We start from the raw sequence: 17,217 nt of genomic DNA on the forward strand, positions 1-17,217 counted from the left end.
TAACTAATGAGAAAAGGAAAAGGACACAATGAAAATGTGTAATCTCACCTACATTTATAAGGGTCTGATTAACACCAAATGCAATTAAAATATTGAATTCTCTTTTAGCATGTCATTTAACGGAGCAGCAAGACCAGGATAAGGGCATAAACAACTCCATTTCCTGCCAGTGTTTGTGTTCTGCTTTATTCTGAAAGAGAGATGTGGGGATGAAGCTACTTGTCTTAATTTAATTCCTACTGAACCCTGGTAGTATCTTCACAGAAGGGAAAAAATGAGAACTGTTAAATGCAATTTTTAATGAAATTTATTGGTTTAGTACAGGGGATATCTGTCTCTGTAGCAAGGAGCTAGGAATAATCTTCACCACATACTTCTCTAGGTACAAGTCTGATGGCAAATCCTACATGAGACATAGAATCAAAGATGAAAGGTTTTGCTCATCAACTGTTTGAGTTGAGGTTATTTAGCAGGTCCTCTGGCTTTCCTCATGGCTGAGTGGTAAAGAATCCATCTGCCGATGTAGGAGACACAGGTTCAATCCTTGGGTGAGGGACATTCCTTGGAGAAGGAAATGGCAACTCACTCCACTTTTCTTGCCTGGGAAATCCCATGGACAGAGGAACCTGGAAGGCTGTAGTTCATGGGATCACAAAGAGTTGAACAGGACTTAGTGACCAAAGAGCAATAACCGGGTTCTCTACAGTTTGGAATGCCATTTACAGAATGAATTTATTTCTTTCTGCCTATCAGAGTTAAGAAAATTAAATGATATTCTATTCATAAAGTGCTTAGCCCGAAGAAGGACACTGGTTACAACCTTCAGATTATTTTTCATGTTTTCCTAGATCTTTCTTGAGTATAATCTTCTACTCATTACTCTTTTTCAGTGCTGACAGTCAACCTACATTTAATGACTTCAATCATTGCCAGTGCCAGTTCTTCATTGGCTAAAGAACTATTTAGATTAGAGCAAGCTAGACAAAGGCAATTAGGTTAAAGACAGGTAGGCTAGTGCTATTTTTTGGCCAAAACAAACATATGAACACACAAACAAAAGCTAGCAATTTTATTACGAATAAATGCTATCTAGTTTTTGTTGGTGGCTCAGTAAGAATCTCCCCGCAGTGCAGGAGACCTGAGTTCGATTCCTGGGTTGGGAAGATCCTCTGGAGAAGGGAATGGCTATGCACTCCAGTATTGTTGCCTGGAGAATTCCATGAACAGAGGAGCCTTGTGGGCTACTGTCCATGGGCTCAGAAAGAGTAGAACTTGACTGAGGGAATAACACTTTCACTTTCAATGTCTTTCAAACTTTAACCTTCATGTTCTCTGTGGTGGTTTTAAAACAATTTATATATTTTTTTTTCTGTTTGTTAATAATTTTATTTGATTATCATAACTTTTATCCTACTCTTAATGTTATGCTTATCTGGATATTCTCTCTTTTGTTTGAAATAAAGAAAATTCTGAATGTCTGATTAATGACTGAGAATACTAGGTTATAAAGTCACAAAGATGGCTTGCCTTTGGTTACAGAAAGTATATATATGTGTCTGTATATACATTCTGTATATATGTGTATGTGTGTGTATAAATAGATATATACTTTGTATATACATTGTAAATATAAAAGGGCATATGTCACTCTTTGTGACCCCATGGACTGTAGCCCACCAGACTTCTCTGTCCTTGGGGATTCTCCAGGCAAGAACACTGGAGTGGGTTGCCGTGCCCTGCTCCAGGGGGATCTTCCCAACTCAGGGATCGAACCAAGGTCTCCCACATTGCAGATGGCTTCTTTACCTTCTGAGACACCAGGGAAGCCCAAAAGGGCATATATAAAGATATTAATAATAACTATAAGTGGATGACATTGTAGAGGTTTTAATATTCCTTTATTAATTTGCATTTTCTGGTATTTCTCTACTAAGCAAGAAGTTATAAAAATTTCATATATTAGGCACATTATAAATAATTATAAACCATTTATTACTTTTTACATTTACAAATAACACAGAGTAAGAATAATTAGACAGAAATGACTTAGGAATTTTTATAAAGGAGAATAGAAGTGAAAATAAAGATACTTTAATAATTTTGCAAAATTAGGTTGATAAATTTACACCATCCTATCCATGTTTCTCAAAGAATAAAGCTGTTACAAAAACAAGCTTTTGAAATACTAACCCTTTGCTGTATAATCTCTAGATGAAATTTTAATGTTGGCCACTATGTTTTATATTTTTGGGGGGCCAATTCACTTCAGAATTTCATTCAACAAAGACTATTTTATAGGAATTTTAGTTTGGCATTACAGCTGTTTTTTTTTTTTTTTTTCTTAGCAAACTTGTTATATGGGAGATATGAACATAAAATTCATCATTTTATAAAATAGAAAAATATACATATATATGTACCTGTGTATATATGGGTGTGTGTGGAGAGAAAGAGTTCTAAAACACTACCAAGAACATTAAATGGAGAACATTTCAGAGACCAACTTCTTTTGTTGAAAGTGTTTTTCATGTTAAAATATTTCAACATATATATTCAAGGAGACAGGTTTTATTGCCGTCCCATGTGCAAATAGCACCATTGCAATCTGTAAATACACTCTTCTTTACTTTAGTGTCACTTGAACAATTCAAAAAGCTTTTCTTTTGGTGTCCATTAGTTTTATCACAGCACTTTAAATTCAATAGTTTTTGAAAGTTCTCAATTTATTTTCCAAAGTAAAAGGTTTATAAATAGAATTATATTTTCCCTTGATATACTTTTTTTCCTGTAAAGTGACAATTAAGGTTTTTCTTCTTATAGTAAAGCTTTTTGTTTGTGCTTGTTAATTTCTTATTAGATAGGCAATAAAACATTGTCAAATAGAATGAATAGAGTTAAACATTCAGATTTAATTTTTTAATGCTTGGCTATCCCCTGACTTTATATTAGAGTTAGTAATTGAAGGACAAGTAGGTTTCTTATACATTATTCATATGCTAAACCTTTTTGCTTTAATGAAAAGTGCTGTTATGTAACTTTTAACATTAATTCTGCCTTAATATTGTAAAAATAAATGTCATGATGTTTAAACAAAAAGATACTCAAATCTTTTTGTGGAACAAGTGGTCCAAATTAATTCACAAATGAAGGACATACTGTGTTAAGTCATCTAATGATGAGGACAAAAACACCTTTAATAATTATGTTCAAAAGGATTGAGCAAAAATATACTTTAAATTTAAAATTTTAAAGTAGTGGCATTGGCCAATGGGGATTATGAAATACAAAGATGAATTAGAAAATGGCCCTGTTCCCAATGAATATATAGCCAAGTGCAAAAGATAGAAAGTAATGTGTTTTTCAATGTACAAGAGGTAATAAGAAACAGAAGAGATAAGCTGAAAAGCTCCAGAGTATTCATAGCAAAGATGGTAAGAATATAGAAGAACCATAACTAAACTTGATTGTTCGTACCAGGCCCTGCATTTTGTACCTCAGTGAATAGTCACAGCCACCCTATTCAGCATGTCCTATTTTATTCATTTATAATGAGGAACTAAGCCCTAGAGAGTTGTTTGCCCAGGTTCATATAGTGATTAAGGGGTAGACTCAAGCATATCCATCACTTCTAAATACGAATCTCTGATATTCTACTGATATTTCAGCCAAATATTATTTGACCATTTACTGGACATTATCCCAGAGTAAAAGATATAAATGGAAACAAATTTTATGTGTAATGAAGACATAATTAAATATTAGAATATGCCAAGGTAAAAAGTGTATTAAAAATATATAAAATATACTACTGAAAACATGCAACACTCCCTAGGAGATAGCCCTCAGAAAAGCAGTCTTAGTACAAAAAAAGCTGTTTTAGTACAGTAATCAACTTTGCATTTATTCAATATGTGTGTGTATGTACATGCCTACACACACAAGTGCAATAGTGTAGTTCAGGAGTGAATATGGCCTAGCAGACATGAGACATTTGAAGCAATAAGAAGCTATGCGTGCAAAGGACTGGAATCATGAAAGAACATAAATTGTTCAGAAGGAAAAAAAAAAAAAAGCAGTGGGTAATGTGGTTGATTTTGGAGAAATATAAGCAGAATAAATATAGAGCAAGAAAATGGAATGTTAAACTGGGATTAGACTGGGAATATTTCATGGACTTGTCTTAAATTTCATCTTCTAGGAGGTGGGAGCCATCATTCATTTTTAAGCTATTGTTGAATTTAAAAATGAAACAGGAGAGCCTGAAATTGGGCAATGTCAGCTTGATGGATAGTAGCTGAAGTGAGAAATATTTCAGAGTAGAACCCATTGGGCTTGCTGATGGACTGGGAGTAGAAAAGGAAGGGATGGGATAAGACAGGTGAAGACCCTACTGAGATTTTTAGCTCAGTCAATCCACATGAGCTAATGTGCTTAACCATGCAAAGAGAAGACAGAGGAGGAACAAGTATGGTAGCCAGAGGAAGGACTAGAGGGTGAGAGCTGAGAAGATACTAAATTTGGTTTGAATTGATTGAATGTAATGGAACTAAGAAAGAACCAGAAAACTTGAGGGAATGAGTATGTCGTTAAATTTTCTTTGAGTGCTGAAGGATTTAGGATTTGCAACTATAGAATTCTTACAAAAATACAAATTTCTTAAAATTTTAATATGCGAGTTTTCAGTAAAAATCCACAGCATTTTTTTTTTTAATCCAAAGTCAACTTTAAAGCTAGTTTCCTCTCTTAAATAGAGGGCTCAAATTGTGCATGTATTTTCTTTTGATACTATGTCTATTGAGTAGACTGCAATTTCTTTCTTTTCCACATGAGTGAGAAGTTATAAAAAATGATTTCAGAGTTCATTTCAAAGCATCATTGAAGAATATATTATCACATTATATTAGCAATGATGAGGAAAAGAACAAATTATTTTTGAGATAATATTTATTTTCCAAAATATTTTACAAGGGAATGGAACTAAAACTGAAAAAAATGTTTCAATTATTATGTAAATGCAAGACAGTATTATTTTGTACGCTCATGCTTCCTGTAATACAGAATGTTTCAGTGTATAACTTTAAAAAATATAAAAGGAATAGTTTGCTAATCTTCAATTTCTTTATTTAATTTTTCAAATAGATATTATTGTGAGTTATTTGGTACCACTCTTTGACTTAGGTGAAAATTTTGGCAGTTTCTAGCTATAATAAAATAATAATAAACCCCTGAAAATTCTGTAATACTGTGTTGCATGATATGACAAAAAATCATATTTAGACAGTTGTTTCTACATTGAGTTGTGATTTACTCATTAGACTGTCTCTGAATTACATTATACTTAAAGGATCAATGCCCTTATTGAAATTAAGAATTATTTTTTTAGACTGTGGTCCTTTTTTTTGACATTCTTATAAAAAAATCAAATGCTAAACTTTCTTATTTAAAATCTTAAAAAAAATTGTTTATCTCTTTTTTGCTGTTGATTTTACAGAAGTCTTAAATAGCCTTCTAAATAGATCAATCTCTCTGACATTTTCCTTGTTTATATTTAGCATATGTTGGGCATATAGATTTTATGGGCTTTAAAGTGAAGGTTTCTTTATAGTTCCTAAAAATACAAAAGCCAAGTTCAACTAGTCTGAGTCAAAGCTCTGTTCTTTTTATCCCTTGCAAACACAGCTTGACATGCTGACATTCTTGGTGGGAATGTGAGATTTGAGCATTTGTACCCCAACAATATAAAATATTTACACTCTAATTTCAGGGAGAGTAAGCCTTCAATGTTAAATGTTAAAATGAGGTCTAATTGAGAAGCAAAAGTTAAAGTTAACATCATTGGACTTTAATGGGCTTTCAAAGTTCTCTGGACATCACTAATTATTCTACTAATATTTCTGCATCCATAGTATTCATTTAGTCAACAGAGGGGAACAGTTATTTAGGCTGTGAGAAAATTAATGTGCTCACCTACTCCCCTGTATGATAGAAGCAATTATTTGGTGATTTTCTCTTAATGTTGGCCACCTGTGTGCATTAAACTTTCCAGATGAGGTCTTAGAAATGCCTAAGTGGTTTTCTGTGTCCCAGTCTTCATTTAAAAATATAATTACAGCAAGTATAATTATAATATTAATTTCTGACTTTCATTTTTAAAAACAACTCTAGGCATAACTTTCCTGATTTTGCTCATAAAAAGAAACTCACGAAAATTAGTGAACCAAATCTTCCAGTGTCACCTCTTCCAGATAATAATGGCTGTGTTAGGAACCCAGTATAATTTTTTATTATTATAAAGGAGCTGATGGAATAAATAAAGTGACATTGATTCTTTAGTAAATTTGATTCATTTAGAATTTTCACAATAGATCAGATTTAATTTTTCAATGTTAGTTTAGCCAAATTTGTTAGATGTCCCCTTATTACAATCTAAAACAATGATGGAATAGATTTATAATTTTTATTTTTTTCCCTTTCATAGACTATTTCTATTAATGTTTTTCAGTTTTTATGGAAACTGCAGATTATGTTCCCAATAATTTATTTATTTAAAAACATACCTGTTGGCTATTTTACTCTATCTATACTTTAACTCACTAACAATATCTTAGGCAAAGTGTTTCCTTCCAATCTGGTTCTTAGTTCTCTAGAATTCATGAAACCTAATTTTTGCTCTTCATTCAGTACACTAACACTCATGTGCCCTATGCATAAGCTTCTAACAACTTCATCTATCATTTTTTTATTTGTTATTTTTTTTTACTTCTAGAAGATACATTTTACTTATGTTCAACTATTCTCATTTTATTTATATTTTAAAAATCTATTAATTAATGAAACATATTGAACATTTACATTATACTGTTTTCCTAATTCAGATATCTAAAGCCTTTGTGGGTATGACTTTGATTTTCTATCTCATTGGACTCGCTTTTCATGATACTTGGTTTCCGGTTCATTTTGAGAATTATCTGACTCTAACTTTTCATCTTTCTTGGAGTTTATTTGTTAGAATTACTTGAAGCATAGATTGTAGGTAACTTTTTTGAAAAAGTGGTTTCTTCTGTGAGAAAGCTAGGCTGTTATAATTAAAAATCAAATTATCAGTTGTGGCTCATCTATTTATTCAGGTAGAGTTCAGGACCACTGAATTTACAAATTGATAACATTATGATTTATCCCTGAGTTGAGGAAATCAGTTGTGTGTGAATAAAGGCTGAAAATTCTGATGAAGGCTTGTGTTGGTTATAGATTGAGTCTCAATAAAGTTTGGGCTTCTTTGCTTTCTGTTTTTTATCCATTTCATTCAACACCAAGGTTTAAACCAGGCAGTTTTATTTTGTGGCAGGGGCAGTGGTGGCTGGAAAGGAGAGATGAATTTCTTATTCACCTTTAAAATGAGAATTTAGCATTCTTCAGAGTGGAGTCTTATTAGACTCACATCTATGAGTGGGCCTTGGATCTTGCCTCCTATTCTCTGAGACACTCAAGACCTCATAAATTAAAATTTAAGTTCACTTGGATCAACAGAAACCCTGTAAGTGAACTTACTATCAGTACTAAACTGTCTAGATTCTTGTTTTCATTTGGTTTTTGACCTTCATACTTATTTTCTTCCTATCTCCTTGATATGTTTAGGAAAAATTATTAAGATCTTTTCAGTTCAGTCAGTCAGTTCAGTCATGCAGTAGTGTCTGACTCTTTGCAACCCCATGGACTGCAGCATGCCAGGCCTCCGTGTCCATCGCCAGCTTCCAGAGTTTATGCAAACTCATGTCCATTGAGTCAGTGATGCCATCCAGCCATCTCATCCTCTGTTGTCCCTTTCTTTTCCTGCCTTCGATCTTTCACAACATCAGGGTCTTTTCCAATGAGTGAGTTCTTCACATCAGGTGGCCAAAGTATTGGAGTTTCAGCTTCAGCATCAGTCCTTCCAATGAACACCCAGGACTGATTTCCTTTAGGGTTGTCTGGTTTCATCTCCTTGCAGTCCAAGGGATTCTCAAGAGTCTTCTCCAACACCACAGTTCAAAGGCATCAATACTTTGGTGCTCAACTTTCTTTTTAGTCCAACCCTCACATCCATGCGTGACAACTGGAAAAACCATAGCTCTGACTAGATGGAGTTTGTTGGCAAAGTAATGTCTCTGCTTTTTAATATGCTGCTAAGTTGTTCATAACTTTTCTTCAAAGGAGCAAGTGTCTTTTAATTTCATGGCTGCAATCACCACCTGCAGTGATTTTGGAGCCCCAGAAATAAAGTCTGTCACTATTTCCACTGTTTCCCCATCTATTTCCCATGAAGTGATGGGACCAGATGCCATGCTCTTAGTTTTCTGAATGTTGAGTTTTAAGCCAACTTTTTCACTCTCCTCTTTCACTTTCAAGAGGCTCTTTAGTTCTTCACTTTCTGCCATAAGTGTGGTATCACCTGAATATCTGAGGTTATTGATAATTCTCCCAGCAATCTTGATTCTAGCTTGTGCTTCATCCAGCCCAGTATTTCTCATAATGTACTCTGCATATAAGTTAAATAAGCAGGGTGACAATATATAGCCTTGACATACTCCTTTCCCTATTATCTAGATTTCAGTGTTGTTTTCACTGGAATTTTAGCTCTGATACTTAATCTGACATATTGAATGCAGTGATTATAATATAGGTTTTAGCGTGATATCTACCCAACTCTGCTAGCAACTATCTTTATGATGTGAGGGCTTTCTTGGTGGCTCAGACAGTAAAGAGTCTGTGCGCAATATGAGATACCTGGGTTCTATCCCTGGGTCAGGACCTGGAGAAGGAAATGGCAACTCACTCCAGTATTCTTGCCTGGAAAATCCCATAGATGAAGGAGCCTGGTGGGCTACAGTCCATGGGATCACAGAGTCAGACACGACTGAACAACTAACACACATCTTTATGATCGTTAGTCAATCACTGATCTCTCTGAGCCTCCATCTCTGCACCTGTAAATTAATAGCAATAAAACTTGCTCCATAGAAAGGATGACATAAGATTATGTATGAAAAGTATTTACACAGCCCCTGGACAATCATAATTGGTCAATAAATGTTAGCTCACCAAAGCAGCAATAACATAACATTATATAAGTAACGTAAATAGACCTTGTGCTTTAAAGAGCACTTTACTGGTTGCTAATCTAAGTCTGACCCAGCCTCAGTCACTGGCTTTAACTGAGCCCTCTGTAGTTCAAATCCATGTTGTGCAAGGGTCAACTGTATATAAGTTTTGGTCTAAAACCATGTGTTTGTTGTAAATTAAATAGACAAAGTTAAACTTGAAAATCATTTAAATTGGTCATAAGTAGAGTACCTATGGAATTTTTATCATTCATATTTTAACTTGCTAGTTTCAACTGAATGTGAGAGAGAGGGGAGAGATTTGAAAGAATGCTAATGATCCTGGCAACTATCCTCATAACTGTATTCTGAAATGAGACATTTTCAGATTCCAAAAAGGATCAAATCTATTAAAAGAATCAGAAAATTTAAGTGGAGCCATTATAGATAGCATATATATGACAGTAGTTTTATATAGTTGAAAAAATCTAAAAAACACCAAAGAAGCAGACTCACAGATATAGAGAACAATCTAGTGGTTACCACTGGAGAGGGGAAGGAAAGAAGGGCAATGTAGCAGTAGAAGGGGAAAAAAATGGGTCATTATGGAATTATATCTTTTTTTTTTTTTTTTTGGCCTTTTCATACTGTTCATGGGGTTCTCAAGGCAAAAATATTGAAGTGATTTGCCATTTCCTTCTCCAGTGGACCACGTTTTGTCAGAACTCTCCACCATGACCTGTCCATCTTGAGTGACCCTATATGGCATGGCTCATAGTTTCATTGAGTTAGATAAGGCTGTGGTCCATGTGATCAGTTTGATTAGACAGCATATTAAAAAGCAGAGACATTACTTTGCCAACAAACTCCATCTAGTCAGAGCTATGGTTTTTCTAGTAGTCATGTATGGATGTGAGAGCTGGACTATAAAGAAAGCTGAGCACTGAAGAATTGATGCTTTTGAACTGTGGTATTGGAGAAGACTCTTGAGAATCCCTTGGACTGCAAGGAGATCAAATCAGTCAACCCTAAAGGAAATCAGTCCTGAATATCCATTGGAAGGACTGATGCTGAAGCTGAAACTCCAATACTTTGGCCACCTGATGTGAAGAACTGACTCACTGGAAAAGACCCTGATGCTGAGGAAGGTTGAAGGCAGAAGAAGAAGGGGATGACAGAGGATGAGATGGCTGGATGGCATCACTGACTCAACAGACATGAGTTTGAACAAACTCCAGGAGTTGACGGACAGGGAAGCCTGGTGTGTTGCAGTCCATGGGGTCACAAAGAGACATGACTGAGCTGAACTGAAATGAACTGAACTGATGGGATTATAGAAAATAATCTGTGTGAAACTTTTTTAGAATTTAAGAAATCTTTCATTCAATTAAAAAAATAGTCCAGTAAACATGATTTTTTTTTTTTTAATTCTGTATCTCACTTTCGGTAATTTGCTCCTAATGTATGAGGGAAAGTTATGCTTAAAAGATACTTCTGAGTTACCCAAACTTTTGCATTAAGTGATTATTTGTTTCAGGAAAGTTATGTTTAGAAACACCTTAATCTGTTAAGGTAAAATATGCCACTATAATAATTTAGTAAATTAGGAATACAGCAAACCAAAATTACATGTTTATTGAAATTGGAAGTAATCAGTAAGAACAGTGCAAAGAAGCTTAATATACAAAACAATCAAAACAATGAAAATGATTTTGCTGTAACTGCCTTTTCTTTTCTACTGTGTTACCGAGTTTGTTTTAAAATATTAAGGTTTGGAATCTTACAATAAAAACCTTAATAGAAGTTAGACAAAAAATAGACCGTAAATTATGATCCTATTAATATAACATTTAAAAATAAGCATAACTGATGAATAGTGTTGATAATCAGATTAGTGGTTTCTCTGGGGAACAAAGTATGACTGGAAGGATATGATGAACATTCTGGGATGCTGGTAAGTTTTATTTTTTTATGTAGGTGCTGGCTCATTGGATGTGTATATTCTGCAATTTTTTATTGAACTGCATAATTATGATTTGTACCTGTTCTGTGCCAGTTTCTTATACCTCAGTAAAGTTTCATTAATGATAAAAAGTTTATTTCAAAGAAAATACTCATGTTAATCATAAGTGATAGAATAATATTCAGCCATATTTTTGAATGATTCAGTACATCTTAAATTTGCTCCTAGTATATGAAAGAAATACGTTTAATTACTTAATCTAAACTTATTTTAATTTCAATTGGGAATGTGCTTTTTATTTCTTACCCTATACTTTGTTAAATGAATAAAAACTTGGGTTTAAAGCTCAAACCCTTTGATAACTATTACACTTTGATAACTATTATAAACACTTTGATAACTATTTTTTCTTTCTTTTCTTTTCTTTGTATAGTGATAATGTGACCTATGTTGGAATCTAATTCCTATTCCTCTAATACAGAAATGAAGCCCTGCCATTATGTAAAACATACAGGACATTTAAAAAGATGAACTGGTAGTTCGAGCTTGTCGTATTCTAAAACTGAAAATTTTAACTTTTGAATTTTGAGAAATATTTTATCCCGAAGGAAAATATCTGGATTTTTTTTACTTCAGGTTACCTTGTCTAGCAGAGTTATCCTGAAATGTTTTAAATAGTTAAGCACATATATAGAATTTAAAGTTAGAGATTCAAATTTTTGAGTTTTGTGCTGAATCTCAACATGCATTTTCTATTGTTTACTATTATTGTAATTATTTGTAGCCAAACTTTGCCACTTACTTTGTAGCCTTTGGCTTTTCAAATTTAATACAAAATTCACATTTCACTTCCTTAGTCACATTAGCCTCATTTCAAGTGTTCAGTGGCTTGTGACTACTGCATTGGACAGAGGACATTTAGAGCACTTCCATCATTGCCAAAAGTTCTGTTGGACAACACTAATATAAGTACTAGAATAATGTATTCTTTGGAGAGTTTTATTTTTGTTAAAAATATTTTTATAGAATTCTTAGCATTGTAATGATGAATCATAAATGCTTGATATCTGATATTTAATAATAATATTTTAAAATAAGAATAATCAGATAGTAGTAATTATAATTAAAATCTAAATGTTACATATCTAGTATCACAAATAAAGTTATATAGCCTTGTATAAATTCACTAAAACTATCATATCCACCATTCGTCTATCAGATGTTTCACTGTGACAAATTGGCAGTCTGAAAACTTTCCCTGAAGTAGAAACAAAAGAGCCAGGCTAATATTTCTATACTCCCAGCTTTATTTTTCAAAAAAAAATATTCTAAACAACTATTTCTTTTTAATTTCTAAGTGTGAAGAAACCTTCACATGTAGATCATAAGTACCTACAACCAGGGACAAATCTGGTTAATCAAGACACAAGCTGATGAGAAAAGAAGCTGCATTAGTATTCTAACACTCTCTTATGATATGGCATTTACTAATCAGGATCTCTTTATATAACTCTAAACTTATAAAAGCTCTAAATACTGTCCTGGTGTCATCTGAAATACTTTAGAGCATTACTTTAATTTATTTTTTTTCCTTTTAGGAAATAGATCAAAAACACAATTACATGCTATGCCTACTACACAAGACAATGGTTAAGTAAACAGTCCCATCCTTAAATCAATTTGGATCTCAGCCCAGTGCTGACCCCATTAAACATGCCAATCAAAACACTCGGTTCATCAGTGGGACAGAATTAGTGTCTCTGTCCCTTGTATTCACAGTTCAGTAGTCATTATCCTTCTCATAACAGTTGTTCAACCCTGTGTATACAAAGTCTATACATCTATATAATGGTACCTAGAAAAATATAACTTTAGGAGGACTTTATTGTGGTATTGTTACCCAAGAAACAGCTGTCTTGCAACCAGAAATAAGCTCTTTCATAAAGGTTATTTCTTTCCAGTTTATTTATAACCTGTACTTTTTCCCTCCTAGGCGACTGATAAAGATACTGGTAATTATAGTGCCATGGCATACAGACTCATAATACCACCAATTAAAGAAGGAAAGGAAGGATTTGTGGTGGAGACATACACAGGGCTTATCAAAACAGCTATGCTCTTCCATAACATGAGGCGGTCTTACTTTAAGTTTCAAGTCATCGCAACTGACGACTATGGGAAGGGACTAAGTGGCAAAGCAGATGTTCTGGTGAGTAGATAAAACTTCAGATAAAAGGGGTATGTGCAGTACTAGCCAGGGGTTAATGTTTTAACACCTAGAACTTTTAAATATTGGAAGTAGGTTTTTAAAACATCCATGTGATTAACTTTCATCTAGGTTGTTACTACATATAGTTTAGAATATTAAAAAATTAGAGCTTTGTGGTGGTTTATTTTTTGACATTTCAGAAATTAATCATATTGTTTTTGAGTATGACTCTGACAGCATTGTCTTAAGCACTGGTTTTCTGTTTGGTCTGCAGATCTCATTTTTTAATAAAAATTTTGCTGGAGCTGCCTACAATTTTTTTTTCTTTTTTTCTTTTTTTTCTTTTAAAAATATGGAACGCTTCACGAATTTGCGTGTCATCCTTGCACAGGGGCCATGCTAATCGTCTCTGTATCGTTCCAATTTTAGTATATGTGCTGCCGAAGTGAGCACTGCCTACAATTTTTAAATGCTTCACAGAGTTGTGCTGTAGAAATGAAAATGTATGAAACTTTCATTACTATTTAAATTACTTTTAGGCCTTTTGTAATTAGGGAAACAAAAAATGTATTAGAGCAAATTTATGTTCCAGCAGAAGTGATTTTCTTTTACCAAACTCCTCATTGATGACATTGGCGACCCTTGACTAAGCTATCAATATATTTGGCTTCAGTCAACAATCACTTTTCTATTCTGTTTCTTAGGCTGTACACAAGCTCAGTGGTAGGTTATTACTAAGGACAGTCTGATATTGACATTTATTCAAAATAGTCAACACCAAAGCATCTATCCTATGAAATTGCTGCTTTAGAAGTATAGATTATTTAGACTTTTTTTTTCTGATAAAACTAATAAAAGTTATAAATATCATTGTTACTGGAAATATTTTTCACTTAAAGACTGAATCCAATATAATTTTTCTTTTGCTGTTTATACTTTATTAAATCTTCAATTTTCACTGTCCTCATTTAGTTATCAGGACAAGATTAAACATCAAATAGATGCAATAGCTCAGTTGGTAAAGAATCCACTTGCAATGCAGGAGACCCTGGTTCTACTCCTGGGTTGGGAAGAACCACTGGAGAAGGGAAAGCCTACCCACTCCAGTATTCTTGAGCTTCCCTTGTGGCTCAGCTGGTAAAGAATCCACCTGCAATGTGGGAGACCTAGGTTGGGAAGATCCCCTGGAGAAGGGAAAGGCTATCCACTGCAGTATTCTGGTCTGGTGAATTCCATAGACTACCGTCCATGGGATCACCAAGAGTTAGACACAACTGAGTGACTTTCACTCATTCAGATGCAACATAAATATTTTTCTTCTTAGATAATGGTGAAGACCAATCACCATGATTATGATGGATATGAAGGCCAGAACATTCTCATTTATAACAAAGGCCAATGTAAGCAAAAAAGCTTTTGATATACAAAATTTTAAGGTTGGCATAGATTTTTTTAAATCAAAATAAGATCTGTAAGCTTTATATAATGTCATATTGCCATTTCTCTTCCTGTTAAGGCTGAATAATAAGGCTACTACACTAAGTATAATTAAAATATTTTAAGAACATAAATAGAATATAACTATATAGGTATCTATATAATATGTACATAAGCAATGTTAAGTTTGCGGGTTTCTTATTTGGACTCTATAACCTATAGTGTGTAAATTTAAGATATACCTCTAAAATTATCCAAAATGTATTTAGAAAGATTCAATTCAAAATAATCATAATGTAATATATTTGTAAATCACAATATTTATACAAGGAAATCATCCTAGCCAAATATGTTTCTCGTCAGTCGCTAAGTCATGTCTGACTCTTTACGACCACATGGACTGCAGCACACCAGTCTTCCCTGTCCTTCACCATCTCCCAGAGTTTGCTCAAATTCATGCCCATTGAGTGAGTGATGCCATCTAACTCTCTGATCCTCTGTCTCTCCCCTCTCCTCCTACCCTTAGTCTTTCCCAGCATCAGAGTCTTTTCCAATGAGTCGGCTCTTCACATCAGGTCATAATGCATTTATGATAAAATCTGAAATCCTTTCAGAAAAGAGAAGGAAGACATGGAGAGAAATGACTTATGCAAAGAAAACAAGTGCCAGAACCAAGAAGGAAGGGAAATCGTGACAGTTCTCAACAACTGGCAGATATTTACTCAGCTTGGCAGAGTGAGGGAGGGAAAGTGAATGAGATAGGACTGGAGATGGAAGTGTATAAGGTGTAGACCATATTGAAAATATTGGAACTTTTCCCCTAAAATTAATGGGAAAACACTGATAAAAATTTAGTAGGAGTGAATGAGACACAGTTTTTAACTTTGATAAAACTTTCTTGCTTAGTGAAAATCTGATTCTCCCCTGAGGACACTACTTCTGCTGCTGCCTCCTCAAGCAGAAGCTTTTGTTTGTATTTTTTTCTGTTTTTGTCAGTCTTCATACTACCTGCCTGCAGAGTAGGATCCTCAGTGTGCAACATCACTGCTTCTAGGCCCTCCCTTCCTTGCTAAGAATCAGCCTTGATTTTCATCATCTGATGGTCACTAACTGCCTCACTTCATTGCTGGGACTCCCAAGCTTTAGTCAATCCCCAATATATCTCAATGAGTTTGGCTCCCAAGTTACTATTACTCCCAAGTTACTTTCTCCAACAATCCTCCTACATTTTGACAATTTCATTATACACAGAGAGGATTCTTCCAATATCCTGAACTCACAATTCCTTGAATGCCCTTCCTCCAGTGGCTTTACTTTTCATCCTATTGCAACCACTTAAAACCTGAGTTATTTTTTGCCATTGCCACTTATGACACTCCTTCTATAGCCTGTATTTCAAACCACCCACTCTTTGACCATCATTTCCTTCTCCAGGGAATCTTCCCAACTCAGAGATCAAATCTGTAATGCATTGTAGGCAGATTCTTTACTGCTGAGCCATCAGGGAAGCCCTCTCTTAAACACCTTTTAAATCAAAATTTCTCTCCCAATTCTCATCCAAAACTGCTTATGCCAACATCATCAATGACTTTCACTTATTAAAAGCACTGGTAATCTGAATCTTCGTCTTATTTGAACCATTAACTTCCTTTGGTTGATCATTATCTTTACTAGGATTCCAGGCCACCGTTCTCTCTTCTTTATCTCTACCCTCACTGTTCAGTTCTTCTCAGTCTATTTTGCTGTCATTTTCTTCTCCTGACCTTTGAGTCAATGTTTTTTAGGACTCAGACATTAATTTTAGTTTCCATCTTCATTCTATGACTCAATAAACTCATTCAGTCCCACAACATCAAAGGATCATCTATATATATTAAAACATTAAAAAAAATTTTTTTTAATTTATATTTTCACCCTGAAGCTCATTCTTGAATTGCAAATTCATGTATCAAAATGTACATGCAGAATTATACTTGAATGTCTACTAAAGATCTATCTGATGTTTGCTAAACTAATCTCCTCTTCCTCATCACATCTCTTCCACCTATGGTCTTCACAATTTTTGCTTGATGACCAAATGAATTTTGAATTCCTTGTGTGTGTGTGTGTGTGTGTGTGTGTGAGAATGTGCTTGGTCATGTCCAACTCTTTGTGACCCCACAGACCTGGATCCCAGCAGGCTCCTCTGTCCACGAATTTTCCTTAGTCTCTTAATTCCTTTCTCTACTTAACCACACATTTAATTCCTGAGTAAATATTGTTGTGTATATGTATATATACTCTATAACATACATATACTTCATATGTGTGCTATCTTCATATTTTTCAATATTTTACTGTTACAGTTTGGTTGATCAAGCATCATGACTCACTTGCATCGTTGCACAAACTCACTAACTTGCTCATATGCTCTTTTTTGCCCTGCTAAAGTCTGGCTTTAATATAGCAAGTAAAGTGATATCTTAAAATGGAACTCAGGTCCTGTTATCTATCTGCTCAGAACTTTCTAATATTAGCCTGATTCTTTCAGA

The 17,217-nt window shown here is 34.1% G+C and overlaps 1 protein-coding gene and 1 non-coding gene across 2 annotated transcripts in view; one reads left to right on the forward strand and one right to left on the reverse strand.

Moving 5' to 3' along the window:
- The window catches only part of PCDH15 (protocadherin related 15), a 920,738-nt gene that overhangs the window by 844,278 nt on the left and 59,243 nt on the right, over window positions 1-17,217 (forward strand). Inside the window, exon 28 of the mRNA XM_061162074.1 lies at window positions 13,034-13,249. Within this exon, the coding sequence (XP_061018057.1) occupies window positions 13,034-13,249 (216 nt within the window). The remainder of the gene's footprint in view (window positions 1-13,033; window positions 13,250-17,217) is intronic.
- LOC133070834 (U6 spliceosomal RNA) lies at window positions 13,596-13,702 on the reverse strand. Its single transcript, XR_009696238.1, has one exon. It is a non-coding gene; the product is annotated as a U6 spliceosomal RNA (small nuclear RNA).

This window comes from Dama dama, chromosome 15, assembly GCF_033118175.1.
Source record: "Dama dama isolate Ldn47 chromosome 15, ASM3311817v1, whole genome shotgun sequence".
Taxonomy (NCBI): domain Eukaryota; kingdom Metazoa; phylum Chordata; class Mammalia; order Artiodactyla; family Cervidae; genus Dama; species Dama dama.